Source organism: Chelon labrosus, assembly GCF_963514085.1.
Source record: "Chelon labrosus genome assembly, chromosome: 11".
NCBI classification, from domain to species: domain Eukaryota; kingdom Metazoa; phylum Chordata; class Actinopteri; order Mugiliformes; family Mugilidae; genus Chelon; species Chelon labrosus.
In genome coordinates this window covers 20,235,838-20,257,401 of record NC_140344.1, presented here as the reverse complement: position 1 = coordinate 20,257,401, position 21,564 = coordinate 20,235,838, and the positions used below count along the sequence as shown (strand labels likewise).

The following is a 21,564-nucleotide window of genomic DNA, read 5'->3' as shown; positions in this document are numbered from 1 at the left end:
CAGAGGCCGGCCAGTCCGGGAAACAGCGGACTAAGAACCACAACCGGTTCCTCAATTGCAGGTTAATTTCATCTTTACTTCAGATAGCTGAAAATACTGTTATCCCTCCAAACTACTCACAGTATTCCTTAATATATAACAGGTAAATAACATTAACAAAATCCCATTAGATAATTGCTATTAGGTAAACTATACCAGTCAATACCTATTGACTTAAACTTAGACTTTATTGATCCACGAGAGAAATTGCTTGGTCAGTATAGTTTCTCAAAATAAATAAATAAATAAAATAAATAGAAAAATAAAACTCTTGAAAAACACTAGCAAAAAGAAAAATATGTGTAAGACAAAAATGAAAATAATTATAATAAAAAAACAATAGTATACGCAAAAATATACAAGATTTGCTTATGTACAAAATACAGTAGGCCTAATACAAGTCACTTAAAGTTAATGATACAACTTTTTTTTTCTTTTTAATTGGATATGCAAACCTGTGTGTTTTTAATATGGATGAAAAAAAATTTGGGGGGAAAAAAACAAACAAACAAAAAAACTATATTTGGAGGCAACAGATGGCACCGCGGAATACTATTTGGAGCAATCTTTTAACAGATGGTTAGCCTTGATGAAAGCTGAAGGAGAAAAAATACTTGTAGAAAATCAAAGCTTGAAAGAATTTTGCGGTGCCGGCACCGGAGCAGAGAAAAACACACACACACCGGCTCGGATTTCTCCCCTCCCGTTGTATTTCTGGTGCTCCTATCAAACTCTGCTCCGGTAGCTTCCGCACACTGTGGGATTTAATAATCGTCAAACCGTACAGGACACTGCACAGATACATAATGATTGCTATATGCACAGTATATATGCAGAGATACAGGGAAGAAAGAAGGAAAGAAATATTCCAGACGCTTTGTATTTGTGTCTGAATTCCAGTTCAAGTTGGATTCAGTCAAAGGCAAACAGGGCGAGGGATGGAAGGACAGGAGGCTTCACCCATCAAACCTCTCTCCTCTTTATCGTGGAACTGCAGCTGTGTGCAGACAGACAGACCTTGCTTCAAACAAACCCCTTTCTTTTGATAGCGTGCTAACCTGGAGGCATATGATTGGGATGAGTCCCAATATCGTGCTCCTCCAGCTCATTTTATTTTCATCCACACACACACACTTATCGAGCCAAAAGCCCGGTGCAGACTCAAACTCCAGGGGAGGGTCTTGGCACGTCAGTCGGATCTGTTGAAACTTTGTCCAAAGATTCCAGCACGATAGCTTCTGTGAGGGCCCGTTGTCCTCACATCCCCTCCCCATCGTTGCCTGCAGGGCCTTGTATATTTCATTCTGTGTTTATGATGCCTCCTCATGCTCGATGGATGTCCTCAGAGGAATCACTCTTGAACAGTCTACGGTTAACAAAGGCAGACACAAGTCTCCTCAGCACAAATCCTAAATACAATCAACGCTAATAAAACTAAATGCTTGTTGAGGAGGAAGAAGATTTGTCAGTCAATGTTAAATGGATTCTATTCTGCTCCCCTGCAGTTATCATTAATGTTAATGCTGAGCTGTCTCACAAATTATACAGCCTGATCCATGAACCAGAACGGTATAATCTGTTTTGGGGGGACTCTGCACAAGAGGACTGCAAGCTAAAAGCAGAAATGTGCGTAAATACATTACTGATTGACACGCAGTGTTTCGGTAATACCCATCAATTAGGTTAGGCTATCTATAAACAGCTCAGACCTAATTAGCCGCTGGCCAACAAATGGACTCATTAGGGGACATTAAACTCCAATATGAAGGTTGTTATTGACTTAATCACAGGAGAAACCCAATTAGTGGCCAAATTTGGAAAATGACTCTTAGGTAGTGAGGCGATGAGATTGGACAAAAAAAAAAAAAAAAAGGAGAGCACGGCAACCTGGGACGACTTTGCCCGTGGGTGAGTGGTAGCACTGAGAGAAAGATTCAGGCAGAGATTTAGCTAGAGGTAAGAGAATGTATAACGGGAACAACACAAATAGAGTCCTTGTGTTTGCATGTGTGGGCGTAGAGAGAAAAATAACACACACTTACAGAGCAGTGGGGAAAGAGAAGGAAGCCAGAGGCAAGAAAAGCATCAGGATGTGGATGAAGAGACCGGGATGGAGAAAAAGAAGGCGAGGCAATAAAGAAGAGCAACGAACTAAATTAAGGTGGGTATTGCGATTAAGGGCATTAAGGAACGAGATGAGAAATGTAAATTCCTCTCATTGCAGGGACTTACCTGTAATCTCACAGAAACTAAATGTGCAGCAACATTGCCAACAAAAGTAGTCCGCTGCCACTGAGCGCTTCGCTAATATATCATTTTATCTAACAAGAATGTGAACTGAGGGCAAGAGAGGAATTATAAACCTCTCGAGAGCTCTGGGATGACACATCCTTGGCATGTCAGGCTGCCATCGAGGTAGCTGTGAAATGCCAAGGCCCCTCAAGGACTGGCAACGGCAGGTTCAGTCTCCAGTGTGAGTCTCTTGACATTCATCTTGTATTTAATAACTTGTGTACCCACGCGAAGGACGTCTTTGTTTGTGAGTGAGCGTACGAGGAAGCGACGGAGAGAGAGAGAGAGAGAAAATAAGAGTGAGGAGGACACATGAAGGGACATCTTACTAATGATCTCAGCAAATATTCCAGCTGGCCCATTAGGAAGTTGATTTTAGTGTTGAGTATTCAGAGCAGCACGTGCCTGTCCCTTAACACACACACTTTCATATTTAAACATATGAAGCAAGCACACGTGTATAGTTTTACGGCGCAACGACGCTCGCAGAAGTTTGCCCACAAACGCCCAGAGTCTCCTTCAGGCTTTTCCAAATGAATTAATTGAATGGTCATTCAATTACGTGATCGATACCTTGTTCCTTTGACATTAGTTAGAAAAGCTGACGTCGTGCCTGCCGACGCTGCGGGGACATCAGATAGGGATCAGCAATTGAATCAGAGGGACATGGACAGGGTAGCTTGTGCATGTGTGTGTGTGTGTGTGCAAATCCATAGGACTCAGGCTGAGACTGAGAATCAAATGAGGAACGGATATTGATTTGGGATTTCAGAGTTAGGGGCCACTGACAGTTTGAGTGACAAATGCCCGAAGCATCAACAATTAGTTTCTTAATTAATCTAGACAATATGATGTACAGGCCGGAGCGTGTAATGCATCAAGCATACAAGGACAATAACACATTTGACAAACGTAGCATTAGAATTATCAATATTATTTTAATGCAAATGGTACAAGTGACAGTGAAAAATAAAATCGATCAGACCCTGGGCTACCAGAGTAAACTTACAGTAAATAGCTGGTGTCTACTAATTGCAAGTGGTCATTAAATCTGACTTAGTATATAAATAGCAGAAAATGGATCTTAATTATATTGCATTAGTGCGATAACGATTTATCAGTTAAATGTAATGATTTGCACCTCTATAATAGTAAAGTATAAAAATATACACACTTAATGGCTATTATGTAGTCACATGGTGACTGTATTGCAACATAAAGCTGCAAGAGGCTTGATTCGCTTTGTTGCGAGCCAACTCTCAAGGCTACAGTAGTCCATTATCACATCTGGTCTCCAAACAACAGGGAGACACATTTTTAAATAACTGCCTTAAACAAGGTCAAGTCCTGCTGAGCAATGGGCAATCTTCTTTCACTTACACATAATTAGGAGACATTTATCTGTGAGCAGTCATCGGCGCCGCAGATTCCGTTCCTCCGTCGCGGGAAAGACAGAAACGAAACCCAGGCGCGTACAACCTTATGTGTCACTCTAAATGATGAAATTATTGTCAATCAAATTTAAATGATGGTTGATTAGAGGGAACAGACACTCCGGGGGCAGCTTGTCAGAATGAGGTGGTCCTCTGTGAGCATCTATTTAGGCACAATGTTGCGCTGGGCTAAATGCGTCAGAGCGCAGCTGGGGCTGCTGGGAATGTCATTCTTTTCTGCAGGTGTCAGCTCATAAACCACAAAAGGCACGGGGCGAAGTGAAACTGTGACCGCATACGAAAAATCAAGGTCAACATAATTATAAATATCTGCACCAAACTTCACATTTCACACTGAGCTAAAACTGTCAGGTTGCAAGACTGTCTGTTCATGTGGTACATTTAAAGATATTTTGCAAGGCGGCTGAAAACCTTGATCTGGTGGTGGTGCCATATGACATGCGAGCTGTGATTGGTCCGCTTGGTAGTAGCGTGTTTCTGCTTTAGTATTTCTGGCTGCTTTTAGAATCGATTGTTTTGCGTCAATAAAGACGGAACACATCGAGGAAAGGTTAAATTAGGATGAGGAGATAGATTAAATGAGGAGATTTGAAACATTTGTATGACTCCTCTTCAGAGAAATATTGGCGTAAGTTTCAGTCGCCATTGCTGAAAGTGGAGCAGGAAGTAGAAACAAAGACTAAACTAACCCGACTGGCATAAACAACACGGTGACGACTTGCCGGTTGATCACCAAAGTCCTAGGATTCAACCTCTGGGGAACCTGAATGTACGGAGAGACGCTATATCTATTCACTTGCAGAGCCATTTCACCCACCTAAGTTGGGCGCAACTTGAAATTACTAAATTACTAAAGCGTCATCCCATGTTGATGTTATTTTATGACGAGTGACTGCTTATGTTCATACAACATTTCTAAAGCGAAGATGGAAGTAGTACAACAGGACCTCAACGAAACGAGAAGCAAGATTTCTTTCCAGCTACTTCCATAACGAGAAGTCCTTTTGACGTTAAAGGGCTAAATTTACTGAAGGAACAATATCTTGTGAGAATAATTACACAGATCGGGCATAACATTATGACCACATTACTAATATTGTGTAGGTCTCCAAAACAGTTGTGACTCATCAGAGAATGCACATGGGCCTTCTGAGGGTGTCCTGTGGTGTCTGGCCACAGATTGTTGTTAGTGGGGGGCCTTTGAGTCCTATGGAGTGAGGGGAGGGGCCTCTGTGGATCAGACTTGTTCCAGTGCATCCCACAGACGCTTGATCAATTTGAAAGGTCAACACTTTGTGCTGTTTTTCACGTTTTTTTGAGTTGTTCCTAAACCGTTTTTGTGTGTGTTCCTGCTGGGGATGGCTGCTGCCATCAAGGAGTGTCATTGCTATGAGGTTGGGGTGCTTGGTCTGGTCTAGGTGGGTGGTACGTGGCTGCGGCTTATCTATGTGTTTTGGCATTTAGACTAGGATGAGAAGCAACGTCATTGAATGGTAGGAAACAGCGAGCCCAGGAGCGATGCGGGGGAGGGGGGTGGTGGAGCACAGAGGCTGACGGAGACTCTGGGCTGAGGAAGGACGACGAGGGTGAGGTTGAGATTGGGAACGAGCGGGGCTGCACGACAGATGGCCCGAAAGGCAGTGACAGAATTGCAATGAATTTAAAGGACTTCTTTGAAGCCGGGCCAGTAGATCATGGCACAAGAATAGCGCTGCTGAAACTGTGAATGAAGTGATTTGACAGTCGGGAAAGCGTTGATGAAGAGAGCCGAGCAGAAGAAACACCCCAAATTGGCCGTAGGGGAATAGAGAGAGAACGTGTGAACAGATCACGCTGATTGAACTTTTTCCTAAACTTCGTTATAGTTTTCCTTCAACTTTAACAAACGAGTAGCTAACTGTTTTGGATGGTAAATGGTGATTGTATTATTCATCATGGCTTCCTGGTGAGACGTCCCAAACACAAATAGGTGATCTCATTGTGTCAGCAGCATTACTTATCAAAAGCAACAGTAAAAAAATAAAATAAAATAAAAAATACTCTGGATTAAATTGAATTAAAGAACTGAAGCGTTTCCATTTTACTGCACTCCCCACTGTACATAAGCCCAGGCCCACATGACTAACTGCACAGACAAAATCTAATAAAATATTGACTAGCAGAAGAAGTGGAAATCACAGGGAGTGAGCAGGAGAGTGGAAGCAAACAGAAGGACAGACTCGAGGTCAGGAGATGGAGTTAGGCCAGGATGGGAAAAAAAAAAAAAGAGGCACCAGCGCTCCCAGCAGGCTTGGCCTGTTTTATAGCAATCATTTTAGCTTGGCCCACCGCTCATACCCACAGGCTGCCTTCATTTAAACGACCACCAACTGTCGCAGGTGTTTTTTTTTATGGGCTAAAGTGGGCTTCCCTGCCATGCCCTTGTCCTATTTGGCATTTTTCTTCCCAATGCTCCAGGCTAAATTTGAAAACACCAGAAGACCCAGATTTGTAACATTGAGAGTAACCTTGAGAATATAGCAGTAGCGTTGTGCGGTAAGTCTACGAAACGTCAGAGGGAACGAAGTGGGAGTGACACGTTTGAGCTATCGAAGCGTCAATTAGAATAGAAGGAACAGCAAAGCAGTCGAGAACAAGAGAAAACAGGGAAGAAAGAGTAGCTTCACACTTAGAGATTCAGACGTAAAGTGCATAAATAGAAATGAACGTGTAAAAAGGGATTCAGGAGGAATGGGGAGCCTGAAATATCTCATCGAGAGCGTGACAGAGTGGATTGCGTGTGGAGACAAAACACAGGGGAGGATGGTCAAGCATTAGAGCAGGGCTGTAGCCGTCTGTAGGTTTCTAAAAAAAAAAAGAAAAGAAAAAAAGACTGAAGCAATAGTTTAAGTTTGGAGGATGCAGATTGACCACAAGAGGAGGACGTTTGAAGGGGTAAGAGTCAGCAGGGGGGCGCCAGTCAGGCAGGACCGGTTAAATCAGCGATAATAAGCGACACACCACCACAGGGCTATAACTCGTGCCCGGATGCTCTGGCCTATGATTGGAGCAGCGAGGAGAGGAGAGGGGAGGGAAGAGAAAATAAGGGGAACAGAGAGGGTAGTAGTGGCTTGCTGTGAACTGGGCCTTTGATCACAGGGGGAAGAATTACCAGCTCAATGCCTGCTGCTGCCTGGTCCCAGCCTCGGAGCACTGTGGGAAATGTTCACATTCAAATACCAAATTTTTTACCCCCCCCTCGCAACACACACACACACACACACACGCCTGATTCATCTGTTGGCTGGCAAGCGGACGGAAATACATGCACGTAGCCTACACTTTGACAGACGCGCACAAACAAATAAATGGCTTTGTTCTATTGACTTGCCTCGGGCGAGCTCTCATTAGAGTCACAGCCGTGGAGCTGTGGGGCTGCGACAGATATGTGCACAGATACGCGCACGCACACCTGTATGTCAGCTGACGGCGACAAGCTGAAGCTGGGGGAAAAAAAAAATAAAAAAATCAAGGGCAGAGGTCAGATGCATCCAAACAACAACAAACAGGAAATGTTGAAATGTTGGACAGTTTTTGAAGTGCGACGACGGCTCAGAGTATGAACAGGTCGCTCACTTGGCTCCATGGTGGGAGCCGTTCGAACTCAAAACAGCGAGGAAATGTGAGGCGGCGTGACCGCGGAATAACACCTACAATTTTGATCCGTAATACAAAGCCGGAAAGCGGTATTTGGTTGGATATTTCCCTCTGGAGCATGCCGGAAGCTCACACTTTAGCTGATCCAGAGGTGTGTGTGTGTGTGTGAGGGTGTGTGTGTGTGTGGGCTGATGGGGGTTTCCCACCTGCTGCTAAGGAGGGAGGAAATGTGAGCGTGGAATGAACATGGCTTTGATCGTCTGTAATCCTCAAAAGAGAGGGGGCACGCCGGCAGGGAAAGGCCAAATCTGGCGCTTGGAGAGTAGTGAGAGAGCTGTTGCATGTCTGTGCGTTGTGTAGGGTTGATTTCATAGCGCAGCCACGCACAAACACACACAAATACACACACACACACACACATGAAATGTTTATTACTGGCGGAGAATGAACCGTCCTCATCCGACAGGGTGACAAGCCGCTTGCTGTTGCTCAACCCAGCATGTCCTGTAAATGTCTCGGGCCTTCATCTTTGTTTTCCTGCGGATAATTTAATTGAGAAAGTCTCATTAAACACCACCGCCGGTGGCGCCCGGGCTCAGACGCACGCTGGGCCTGAACTTTGATCATAAGAACAATTAACGCTGACTGGATGCTCCTTTAATCAGACTGGCCATTTTATTATCATTATCCTAATGGCGGCTCGTACATCATGGTTAAAGTCAAACCCCCTTCTTCTTTTCTTTTTTTTTTGCCACATCAGTGCCTCTGGTGCGGCGAGACAGGCGCGGGGTTAAACGAGCGCTTTGAACAGCTTTAAACATAATCACGAAGAAACGCCGGAAAATTAAATATGAAGACGCCGTATCCACTCATTACTCCGACTCAAACATTCGCAAAGCTTACACGAGGAAGGGCTTCTGTTTACAGTGGGGCCATGACTCAAGTGCGGTGCGGCTGAAGATACCGGCTTTCGAAAACAAGCTAGTTATTCATTTTCCTCTGAATTATTATGAAGGGCTCTCAGGGGGCGCATTTGCATGCACGTTGTTGCCATCTTCTTTGCTCATTGTTTGCCGTGCTGGCCCCTCGAAACGGCGACGGAGAGGCTGCATTTGAAATGATTACATGCAGTTTTGGAGAAGGACGTTCGTAGGTGGGGGCTTCTCGAAGGGTAGAAAGAAAGCATGAAACGCAGAGACATCTGTGCATCTATATATGTGAAATCGTGACAGCACACTCACAGGTGTGTTTGGTATTCCACCCACAGGTAGAGATCGCGAGGCCACTCTGAAACAGTCCACGGCACCTCGGGACGGCTCCGGCTCTCACTTCACAGTCCCTCCTGTATACTGGCGAGACCCTGCAGAGCTCTCAGAGGGGTGGTTAAAATTGGAACACATTCATCTCAATCGTCTGCCTGCCAGCGCTAATGGATGTTAGCCTGTTTTTGGAGAGACAAAGGAATCGAAAAAAAAGACAAGATTGCGGGGCTCCTGTGGACATGGCTGAAAGAAAAAGAAAAACGCATTTAATCCCCTTCGTGCCGCCGTGTGCATTATGCCCGATTTGAATTCGACAGCAGCTTCGCCTCAGCCTTGAAAGAGATTTCTGTTTTTCTCCCGTTGTTTCGTGCGTTTTGGAGGACGCTCTACTTTCTGCCCCATCTCCACCTCGCCCTCTCTTTCTCATGCGTCCCATATTCCTCTGCTACATATAATAGATACATCAGTAGTTCTTAAAGGATGACTGAATACAGATTCTTGGACTACCAACAGAAACGTATCTGTACATCACAAGACACCTTCCGTCTGCGGCGGCATTCAGATCCCGGTGCAGAATCTGCCGCCTGTCTCGTCTGCAGTTTTCGTTTCCCTACTTTCCGTGCCTTTCACAATGCACTTCAGTTCACACACTATTTGTTTGCTGTGATTCTCTCCGCTCTGCAATGAGGTTCTGTCTTTTCCTGCAGAAATAAAGAACACATATATATATATCACCCCTTGAGATCTCTCCTAGTCTAACCCTTAAAAACAAGAAACAAATTCACAACTGACGGAAATATGTATTCTTCCAATTTGCCTCTCCGGTTTAGAAATCCGTTAAATATTCTCAAAGTGTCTCTAGGTAGATACAAAAGTCAATGTTTCCCTTTCTGTTTCTTTGGATTTCTCCTCTGGTGGCTTATACTTTTAAAAATGTAGATAGCGGATATCTACTGGGAGTTTGTGGACTACAGTACTATGCGCGCAGAAATACTATATGCCATTGTAGTGTATTGATTGTGGCCTCTTAGCAGCAGCAGCAGCAGCAGCAGCAGCATCTCGTGCAATGACTTCTGTGCAGACAGGAAGTGTTGAAGTGTTCATGACTCTGCAGAGATGGAAGGTTCAGCGTTTCCCCTCGCTGAACAGAGGTCATTAGCACATCCGCAGTACACCTGCAAGTGTTTTTTTTATTTATTTTTTCCCCTATGTCTGTAGCTGCCTCGGAGTATACGTGTAAGAGCGCCGAAGAAGTGACAGACACGTCAGCAGGAAAGAGGAAAGTGAGAGGCGCTTTGTACAGCGGAGAACAGAGAGGAGGATGAACCGTTTCAAAGGAGTTCACGTTGTAATTCTTCTTTTTTTTCTCCCCGTTTCAGATGAGAGGCGGTTTTAGGTCAGAGAAGAGCTCTTGAATGTTTTTGAGAATACATAAACGAGTGCTTGTTTGGTTGATGTCTTATCACGGCTACATCCAATTAAGACAGAATTTTTTTTTTTTTTTTTTTTAAAAAGCTGCATGTCATCGTGACTATAGCAGTCACCGCGTGGAGTCTCCCATGGAGGCGTTCAGTGTGGGTGGGAAGTACAAAGACAGACATTAATGCAACATGTCAGTAAAGAACTAAATGGACACAATCATGCTGACTGTGTAAAATCTATTGACTTCCCTTCTTCCGTGATAATTCACTGGAGTCAGAAAATGTGAGGATAAAATAAAGTCATCATGCAACTATTCGGAAATGACAAAACATGAGGTGCATTAATCCTTAAAGGGGAACTACCTTATTATTACAACCTGGACCAACCTGGCATAAAATACAATCATTTACTCACCCATATAACTTTTGTGTAATTTGTAGTCCTGAAGATATTTTACATCCGCGTATATCCATATAGTGGGAGTGACTGGGGCACCGAAAGTCAATCTGTAAGTCAATCTACAGACCCCGGATGATGATAACAGGTAACTCCGGACTCAACGGGGAATAGCACTAGCGTATCATAACAAAATACCGGTGAAATGAACGAGTTTCGTGGCAGATAATGCGTTATTTAGAGGCTGCGTTTCGGTGCCCCAGTCACTATATATGCAGTCTGATTTAAAATTAGAATGAGCATCATTCCAACTTGTTTCGTTTAAAAGTCACACACGCTCTTTTCGCTTGGAAATCCTTCATAGTAGCATCAAAGAGGCTGATTTTTCTTTTGCAAAGATACCCGCAGGATATGCATACCCCGTTTCAGGCTATCTGATCTCGCACGATACCAAAAGCGGGAGCAGCAGAACAACTCCACATACTGTAGCTGACTGCAAGCGGGCTCGAGAAATGAGTTTTTTTTTGTTTTTTTTTTCGGCATTACATACCAGGCAGGGGTTTGGGAGATGGTGAACATGTAAATTTGCGTGTGCTATATTACACCAGAGGGTGGGTACAACTGAAGCAGGCTGTGAAATAGAACAGATTTCTTCTCTCTGACATGAAAATGGTTAAGGCGCGGGTATGATGCTCCTTAGAGATGCTGCAGTTATCTTGTAGAAAAGCCGACTGACGACGCAGATTTGTGTATTGGTTCCCAAAGATGAATTTTTATGGGATTTTTAAGACCCCTAAAATCACTTTTTCTTGGCAGCACCTCATGCAACCCTCATGCCAAACCCAAGCAAAGCCTGTTATTCTTCATTAACCATCGTGACAAAACTTGTTCTTTGTGTTCCAGCTTCAGCCCCCCGGGCACCCTGCCAGTGTCGGGGGTAATGTTGGTACAGTCAGAAACCCAGAACCTCCTCGATGTTAAGTTGACCGTGCTAACCACTGAGCCACCTTCCCAGGGTTTTGGCACATGGCCTTAAGAAGTTTCTGTGCCTTTACTGTTACTGCTGTCATTCTTGCCGGAGAATTAAATCGTGCTGGAACAACAAATTGACAGCAACCGCCAAAACTTTCTGCTTCGGTAAATTTCAGCAATTTTACAGCGCCGACGCTACTTTTTAATAAATCAAAACGGATTATTTTGGATGTTTCATTCATATAAACAGCCAGTGGATTCCACTCGTTGCCTTTGATTCATACGGGACCATTTCCGCCTTGGAATCTCTCGTCTTTCCCCCGGACCGCTTGATGAACGGCGGACGCCGACTCGAAACTGCAAGGGGGCTATTTGTACAGCAGCGGGCATTTAAGTTAGTCACTCTCATGCAAGTAGGTCTGCACATTATGCAAAGTGATGGCATTTGGTCTTTGTGTATTAGAAGAGGAACCAACTGAATGGATAACAAGGTGCCCCTGCTGCAATTCAAAGGTCATGGAACATTGTTGAGTTTTCCAGCTACTGTATTCGGCCCTGCATATATAAATAAGCAGTTTGTTTCACGCTGACTGGTTAGATTTTTTTAAATTATTGTGCCACTGGTTATATTATAAAGGTTGAAGCTTTTATTTCTACACGGAGCAACATTAAAATGGTCCTCAGTTAAATGAAGCAATGCAGGAGAAGAAATCAAAGGTATTAAGGGTTGGCAGCACCGGCTGGGTGTAAGGGGAAGTAAGTTTGAATTAAACCTTTATAAGGTACGGAATTTTTAATTTTCATGCAGAAAATCAAAAGTCAGTGAAGTTACCACGTATGGTTCCTTGCACTTAAGAGTATAAGTGCTGATTCAGGCCCTTGTCAACATGCACATTCTCACATTAGACAACATTAGGACACATCTTCGTGGTATCTAATAAAGCAGATACGGTCAGCGTTTATGTAGTTACCAAATATGGTTCCCTGCCCTTTGTAGGGATAAACAGATTAGGCGTAATTCTATCATCTGAAGATAATTTTATAGTTTTGAATGGTTTGAATGTTCATCTCAAAGTCTTTTGGAATGTAAATACCAGTACACTTTCTGCACATTTGCTCGTCAGTGCAGTGTCTTCGAATGTCCGGTTGGAGAGATTGATCTTTTGGCCCCGGCTGCTCCGCGCACACTCCGCGCAAACCTAAAACCTAACGAGCAGCGAGCCCATCCCCGATAGCGGCGCCAACGCCACCCGTCTCATCAAACACGGAAGCGCGCGTCTAATCTCGTGGCCTCGGGGCAGCCCCGCAGGCCAGATGGCCGCGCCCTTCCTTACCCTCGGGCCGGGCCGGAGCAATTACTACCTCCGCTTCAGACACCGATCCGTGTCACAGACGCAATTAACAAGCTCCGGAGAAGCCTGGGCAGCCAGACGGGGACAGACTGTGTACACAGCATGAATGATGAGGGGAATGCTGAGAGATGTGGAACAGAGATGAGATGGAGGGGAAAACATCAGTCCAAGTTTTAGTGAATGTGGATCAATGTCAAACTTTGGAAGATCGTCCATATTTTTATGCAACATGTCATGCTCATATATAGTTTTCAAATTATGTATTCATATTACAATATGTACACATATTGTTTCCACTTCTGTGTACCTTTGGTCAGAGCCTACGTATGCTCCGTTTTGCCTCCCACCTCCCTCCATCCTGCACTCACCCTTGTTGTGAGGATGATTCATCACAGCTGTGACAGAGAGAGCATAATGTGTTACAGCTCCCTGAAGGAAAGGCAGTAGGTGTTACCTAGGTGGAATGTTCATTTTATTCAGAGGCATGTTTCATTATCAGCTGGGGGAAACCAAGCATCCCGTCTCCTTTCCGCTGCATCCGCGCCATCACAATCATCTCTATTACCTCGCAAGCAACCTGTTTTATGCCTCCCCGTTGCACGCTTAATCCTAAACTTTTACCCTCATTCTAAACCCTCACATGAACCTTTTTCATCTGCTGGCCTTTTGATCACGGCATCCCCTTAGTCTCCCTTCTTTCCCTCGCTACCCTATAATTCCTTTACTTGTCCGAGCAGGATGCTAAGACAGGAAAAGATTACGCAGAGGTAAGAGACAAAGGCCTTTGGGTGTCTTTGCCGAATCGGGGGTGTGAGAGTGATGGAGGCTGTCAGGAGAAGAGATGGATACCCTGGTCTGTCTCGTCTCCACACAGTCATTGTTCATGAGCTGGGGCTGCCTGGCAGCTGTCTGTACCTGCCGTCTCTGACAGATGCCTGCTGTCGCTCAAGCCCGGGACGGCCCGCGATCGGCTTCACCTTCTCGGAGGCTGGATCTGACATGAGCCAAATAATCGAAACCCGGGAAAGGATTGATTTATACCCTGGTATTATATCTCAAGATGTACTTTAGGCTTGAACGTGTTAAATGAAACTGGGACAAGCCGGAGGTAGACGCAGGTTGTGACCGTAGACAGTATATAAACATGGACAATGCATCCCCACATTATTTTCTCGGGGATACGGGTGGCACCATCTTGCCGCTTTGGAGCCAGAGTCTGCACCATACGGTCTGGGAATGGAGCCAAGCGGAGCCTCAGCATCGATGACCCGCCTACACCAGACTCACTTGCATTTTAGTTTAATTAATCCTGAAAATCCATCCGTATTACATTAACTACCTAAAACGACTGAAACCATCCTTGAAAAAAATAATTATTTGACGTGTACTTTCGTGTTTTAATTCAGCCCATCCACTAACATGGAGGGGGTGGAGCTTATGACCTATACTGCAGCCAGCCACCAGGGGGAGCTCTACTTGCTTTGGCTTCACTTTTGAGGAGCAGTTCTGCCGTCCATCTTTATACAGTCAAAGAACAAATGTAAAGAAAAAGGAAATTCAAGTATTAATGACATTCAGTTTTATTTATATAGTGTTAACAACAGTACAAATTGTCTCAAGATGCTTTGCAAAATCCAACCTGAAACCCCCCAGAGCAAGCACAAAGTCGACAGTGAAATCACCTCAAGTTTACTATACAAAATGCATGGCACAGGTCAGAAACCACTATGAGTCATCACAAGGGATGAGAACACATTTGAAGGTGGGACTAGCTGCGACTTTTTCCTGAGAATGACGTCGACACGTCACCTCTGGCTGCAGTCAAAAGTTGAAGCCAAAACTGTAGAAAAAGAATCAAATGAAACATCCGTAGACTGATGCTATTCCTTTTGTGTGTGTGTGTGTGTGAAGAGGCGGATGGTAAAGATAAACAGGAAAGTGCGGTCGCTCTGAGACAACCAATACATTCTTTATACAACAACATGCAATATGAGCGAGTGCGGAGGTGTGGGCTTTTCTTCACAGGCCAGTGCATGGGCACAAATACTTAAAAGCACACACACGTACAGATAAGCAGTGCACACACACACACACATCTCAGAGCATTGCATGGTCTGTTATTATAAAAAATTCCCATTTCTCCTCCACCTTGCATGCTAATAAACAGAGTCATTAAGGCATGTCATCGTAGGTTGGTGGGTGGTCGAACACCGCATACTCCAACTTAAAACTATGCCAGATAAACAGGCTCCGTAGGAAGGCGGCAATCAAAGCCACATCACCACTAGCAAGCACGTCACGTAACTAATTCAATCTCACAACCCATGAAGCAATTAATTCATGTCGACACAAATACACAAATAGTCCCTTCTGCCCCGTCGGGGATGCGGAGGTCTCGCGGCCGCGCTTCTGTTTATTTGCGCGTCTTTGTGTATCTGCGTGAACGTGCTCAGTGAAGTGAACCCGGTAGAGCAGGTGTAATTGGGTGTGGAAGAGGGGGAGCCTTGTGGTCTCCGTTTCTAAATGAGATCAGACAATCTTCTCCTCTCCATTTCCTCCCCTGACAACGGGCACATTGTCCCCCCCCCCCCCTCAGGTTTGTTATCGTTGCTTCGCGACATAAGCAACGCACATGAAGGGATAATGATTAGCCGCTGAAACCAGCCTCCTGTTGAGAGCCTGTCTCTGGCGATTCCCGCACCTCTCTAATGTAAAATCACCTCACCCACACCGAAACACGCACAAGCAAAGAAAAGTCTCTAAAGGGGTTTAAGTGTTCTGCGGTTTGGTCAGTAGGCGATGGATAAGCGAATGCTAAAGATCAAGAGCTAAACTCACTAGAGAATGATAGCAATGACCAGCGGCTAAATGAGTTTTTCTGAGTCACTATCTCACAGTTTCCCAGTCAATATATCAATCAAACGCAGAGAAGAGGCTTGGTGAAGCAGCTCAGGTAGAAAGAAAGGGTGTGAAACTAATGTGCCTCCCTGAGAAAGCGAGAGAAATAACGTAAGAATGGGGAAAAAAAAAAAAAAAAAAAGAGAGACAAAGGATTTCAGATTGAAGCTGCGAGTTGATCAAAGTGGGTTCTGACTTGTCAGGATCCGCAGACATGAAACCAGCCCGTATTTAAATGCATCTGGAGACCCTAAAGAGCTCTACTGCGCCATCACCCCCCCTTGTTCCCAAAGCTCCTATTCCCAGTCCTATGTGGATGGGTTGCTGCTTTGAATTTCAATGAAGGAAAACCAGAAATTCTCCTCTTCCCTGAATTCCCTCTTTATGGCACTTCATCTCTTTTCCTCTCGGAATCCTTCAGAAAGAAACCCTCAGATGCCTCCAAGGTTTTCGGTTAAAAAGCGACTGGTTTGAATGACGTTTTTCAGGTGTTTCTAGGCGTTTGCAAGAGCAAAATAATACAAAGTTCTCAAAGTGGAGACATGAATGTCATCTTCCACATCCAGACGATGAATCAGGCTGTTTATTTATAGGTTTAAGACGAGAATAGACAAAGTAAAAAACAAGAGGAACCATCAGACAGTCTGACTCCAGTCTGCTGCACCAGAATAAAAAAATAAGAGCTCGCAGTTTTTCCAATATGCTGAAGACATACAAACATTTCCCTTAGGTACAAGTAAACTTCTATTAGTGCATCTTAGTTCAGTGCCACAGTAGTGAAGTTATGTCGCCGTCAAACCCGAATACTATGGGTGACAACGCTTTTAGTTCAGAATTTAAGGCAACAGAATCAATCACGTTAAAAACAAACTGCTGATATAGATAGCCCCGTGGTAGTACATCGTGATTGAAAGGTCCGGCTGAGTGGGTCAAGGTAGAAAGTGCATAAGCTTGTCTGGGCTGTAATCCGTCATCTGCTGCAGATTGGTCGGGAGCAATGAGCCTTTACATTGCAGTACGTAGAGCGCTGATACTGCGGGAGTTTTACTTTGCACAGTCAAATTGCAGTTCGATTTTCCCCTAACAAAGACTCAGCAACATTCGGCAGTCAATAGGTGTCAAAACGTCCCCCCGCTTCTGATAACAGATCCGACAAGCACATGAGGAAGTGCGCACGAATTTACAAGCATTAAAAATCAGCTAGAGAGGACGGAGGGGAAGGAGGGGGTGAACACAAGAAGATGATGGAAAGCATAAGCTTTTTTTTTTCTTTAACAATCAAAATATACAAGACAGAGAACACCTGTGCGATACATTCGTAAGGCAGTGCGGCATACGAGAAATGTTCCCTTTCCAGGCCTGAGAGTGTCCGGGGTTTGTTTGGGGTTTGTCAGAATGGCAGAACCAAAACGATATCGCGAATAAATGAAGAGTGAAGCGCGCCGTGTCACAGAATTTTCCATTCCTGACATGTGTTGGGCTTAACAGATGTTCTGCTCAGCTGCCTACCCAGACTCCCGCTCTGAGTCATCCGGGCTCACCAGCAAAGCCAAGGATCTGACTGGCTGTGGAAATTGAGCCTGATGGTAATTGATTGCACATAGCTTGCGTGCCTCAATTAAACAAAGTTAGTAGCTCGTGAGGAATTTAAAAAAAAAAAAAAAAAAAAAGTTGGGGAGCAGAAAAGACGTGGCCATCCGTATTTGTCACAGCGACCTCCTTCAAGGTCAGCTCGCTGCCAGCCCCGAGAGTACGTTGGGGAGGGAGGACAGAGGGAGACGGCTGACGGAGAGAGAGAGAGGGCCGGGCCTGACAGCTCAACGGTGGTGGTGACGGCCGGCTGAAGCAGACAGTGAAGGACAGGTGCGTGTAAGATGAGGCTGGTTACGCTTGTGTCAGGGGGCGTGGTCCATGGAGGGTCCAGAATCATTGTCTTCAAAGTCCAGGCGGTTCATGGGCTCCGCTCTCGGCTCAGGCAGCCTAGAAGAGACAGAGAAAAAACACATCATCTCACTGTCAGTGCGCCCAGTTCTCTCTTTCACAAACACTTGGATGCAGCCATTCAAAAAACCCACCGCCCACGCACATCGCATATTCGAGAAATATGATAAACCTTTGTGAAATGTAATCAGCTTCAATCAAGCTACGCCTTAAGTAGAAATCATCCATTCCGTCGGTTTTATATTAGCAGCTCTGCGGTGACAGAGACAAAGTGATAGCTAAATCGTAGGGACCTGTGGTAATCCGAGCCCGGCTGATGGATTCCATTTCAGTGGAGACAGTCTACACTAATCATGTGCTCTAATTGGACAATGTCGTCAGGGTGACGGAGCACTGCTGATCTGCCACCGAGCACCCGGCAACTCTCCTGTAACCTCTCTCAACCACTCCTCCCCCCCTCCCAGTTCCATCTTCCTTATTATGACTCTCCCACCTCAATCTACAGTACCGCACCCGTTTTCAAAAAGACTACATGTCAGCGTGTTATTCTAAACACACACACACACACACTTATTCGCACCTGCTTAATTCAATGAGATTCAGGGCACTTTAGAGCTTTAGCCTTATAATCTCACAGTTCAGATGGGTCTTTTAAAAACAATCGCTTCCTATGACCTTGGACGGTCGCTTTCCATTCACGGTTTGTTGAGTTACACACATCTGTCGGAGGAAGAATGAACCAAGAGGAGATTATTCCGCATAAACCTCTGATGTTATATTGATGCGCGGTTTTATAGGACACAAAACTAGAGCAGAAGGTAGGTTAAAGACGACATTACAAACACTTCTACTCCAGGGTATGAATTAATATTAATAGCTGTTACAAAATAAAGACGTACATGAACGTAAGCCTGAGAGGATTCTTATTTTCTCAGTGCCAATCGTGCAACGGTGCAGCAGATTCCTTCTTCTGTGGTTCAGCGTCAACGAATAAAGAGTTGAGCAATATTAAGCACAGATGAATAAGAGATGAATGGTCATGGTGGAGTTTTGTTTGGCCTTTCGTGACATCATTATTAGAAGACTATACCGTATAGCCAGAACTTTATGTCTTAGACCTACCTACGGATATTGCGTAGGTAGGTCATGGACTCCACTAGACCTCTGAAGGTGTGCTGTGGTAGCTGGCACCAATACGGTAGCAGCAGGGCCTTTAAATCCTGCAAGCGGCAAAGTGGAGCTTCCACGGATCGGACTTGTTTGAACAGCAGATCCCACAGATGCTCGATTCGACTGAACTCGTCACTGTTCAAACCATTTCGCTCGGCGAATTACTCTGCGGAACGAGGCCGTCGGCTTCAGGAAATACCAAAAATGTGTACGCTGTGTGCAACAAGGCTCAGGTAGGTGGTACCTGTAAAAGTAAACATCCACATCAATGGCAGGACCCAGGGTCTCCTAGCAGGACATTGCCCAAAGCATCACACTGCCTCTATTGGCTTGCTTTCTTGGATTCAATAAAACTCCAAGACTACCATCATGCAGGCTTCAACTCCCTTTAGCGGGTTTATGGATAGGCATGAGAATAGAGAATAACACAACACCAATGTTGGCTGATCAGTAAGTAGTATGAACTAGACACTCATGAGAACTGACTATGATCCAGAACAAAGCCTTTTTTTTTTAACAAGATAAAAATCTTCAAACAAGCAGCTAATTCATAAATCCCACATAAACCTGATTTTGTGTGTGTCTGCGATCTCCTTATTTCCTTTCAAACACACATTTCTGTCTATCTCTGCTTCTCCCCCACACTTGCGTCAACGCTGTTCCACCTCCGCCGCCCGCCTCCATCTTCGACACCGCGCCGTACGCGGTTCAATATTTGAGGAAAAACTCCCCACATTCGTTAATAGGCAGCAATATCTCTCTGAGCGCCGCTCCCTGAATATTTCTGTCTGACATACTTCTGTTGGCAGAAACAAAGAGCTCCTTCTTTTTGGCTTCTGCGCACCACCTCGAGGAGCGAAACGCAAACTCCAACAGGGCATCCCACCAATGCCTCTTAGCACACGTGTGCACGCCTGTAGGCAGAGTCCTGTTTCAAATATTAATGGACTGACTCCAGAAGGGTGAGCAGTCAAGCTACAGGCAGCACAACAATATACACACACAAGACGCTCACACTTTGGCAACAAGTTCCAACTTACTGACTGCCAAAAGAATTGATGATGTTGGACACAGCGTATACACAAAACACGTACAGGGTTAGCTGCCGTATAGTTATGACATCGCTCTTAAGTACACAGTCGAGCCATTAATTATTCAGCGGTGCAGTTGATTTGAATATTCTTGGCGAAGTTACCTTTCTGTACCTTCATTCACAACACCAATTTTATTGAGCATTCAAAGCATCCACAGCTTCACACAGGCTGTTCACTCTTTGTTGTCAGCATAAAAGTCTGCATCGGGCTGAGCTCTCACACAGCTTTTTTCCCATCTGAGATGGTGTTTGGGGTAAAAAAAAAAAAAAAAAAAAACCTTGGCAGACTTATTTGTGTAAGGCAATTTCATCTTGCATCTCCAGTCAACCAAAACAGTCACTTGGCTCTTCAAAAAGAAAAAAAAAATGTAATTACAAATCTATTCATATGGCACAAAGTGAAGCCTGCACTATGGTGGCAAATGAACTATTTATATTCAGATGGTCTCAGCTAAGCCTTAGGACACATGGATGTAATAACTTATTTATTCCACCCGCAGGAAAGAGGCCATTACAGAGAGAGAGAGAGAGAGAGAGGGAGAGAGAATGGCAGCGAATGGGATGGGTCATGAAGAGAAAAGGCGGAGTGGTGCTTCAGCATACAACAAAATGTCAGTGGGTGGGTGATAAATTCCCTACAAGTTAAAGCCTTTCTTTTCTTCTCTTTTTTTTTTTTCCTGTCTGCTCATCTTCCCTGGCCTAAGTAAAAGATCATGTTGCTTTGTGTGTGTGTGACTGTGTGCGTCTGTGTGTGTGTGTCCTGACAACTGGGTTCTCTCCTGTGCATGACTTATTCATAAGCTTTAATGCAGTCAATGTTTTATTGATCAGGACTGATCATTGCCTCATCCCGCTGATGTGACCATGGCCTGTGGAAAAGAGGAGAGTCGAGAGGGCTGGGAGGGCTGCTACGGAGTGGGCATGGGCTTCAGGGAAACATTCGGTGCTTCTGGGTGATGGATGGACAACAACCACGGAGGGAGGAAATTTGGAGCAGAGTGTGTGTGTGTGTGTGTGAGGGAGACAAAAGAAGGCAGAGATAAGAGTTTAGATAGAAGTGATTGAGCAGAGCAAAGCTAATCTTACTAATATCTCTTCTCTGACTGAGACAGAAAAGTTTCTCCACTACCCCTCAAATGAACCCATCGCTCATGGGAGAAATCTCTGACTCCCTGCGAGGAAAACAGAGGGAGAGAGCAGGCATGGCGCTGCCTAGACTTTGACTTTTGTCGCTCTCATTTTATTGCCGTTTTGGCCTCAACCTCATGGAGCTCTCTGGGAGATAGAGGAGGGAGGGGTCCTTGCCCTGATTAAGTTTGAATTCCCTGCTCTTGGCACGGACGCTGCAGGACTCCTAAGTCATCATCCGGAAACACTCCCATCACGCAATGGCAGCCTTGCCAGCTTCTTCCGGCCTCATTGCCGTATGAATAATCATACTGCAGTAGGTTGGATTGGCCAAATGGGCCAGAGAGGTGTGTGTGTGCGTGTAAAAAGACGGAAAAACGAAAAAGGGAGGAGCTGAAGAGCAAACTGGGGGCTGCTGATAGGGGACTAAGGTTCTTCATGATTAAGCAAAGAGGTTGAATGAAAATAAGGTTGTGTACATAGCCCTCACAGCCCTCATCTGGAGGGGA

At 44.9% G+C, this 21,564-nt stretch overlaps 1 protein-coding gene across 1 annotated transcript in view; it reads right to left on the bottom strand.

Annotated features, from left to right (window-relative positions):
* Positions 1–14,397: 14,397 nt before the first annotated feature.
* trim44 (tripartite motif containing 44) overlaps positions 14,398–21,564 on the bottom strand; it is a 45,288-nt gene continuing 38,121 nt past the window's right edge. The window contains exon 6 of the mRNA XM_084555607.1: positions 14,398–17,703. Within this exon, the coding sequence (XP_084411733.1) occupies positions 17,619–17,703 (85 nt within the window). The 3' untranslated portion in view covers positions 14,398–17,618. The remainder of the gene's footprint in view (positions 17,704–21,564) is intronic.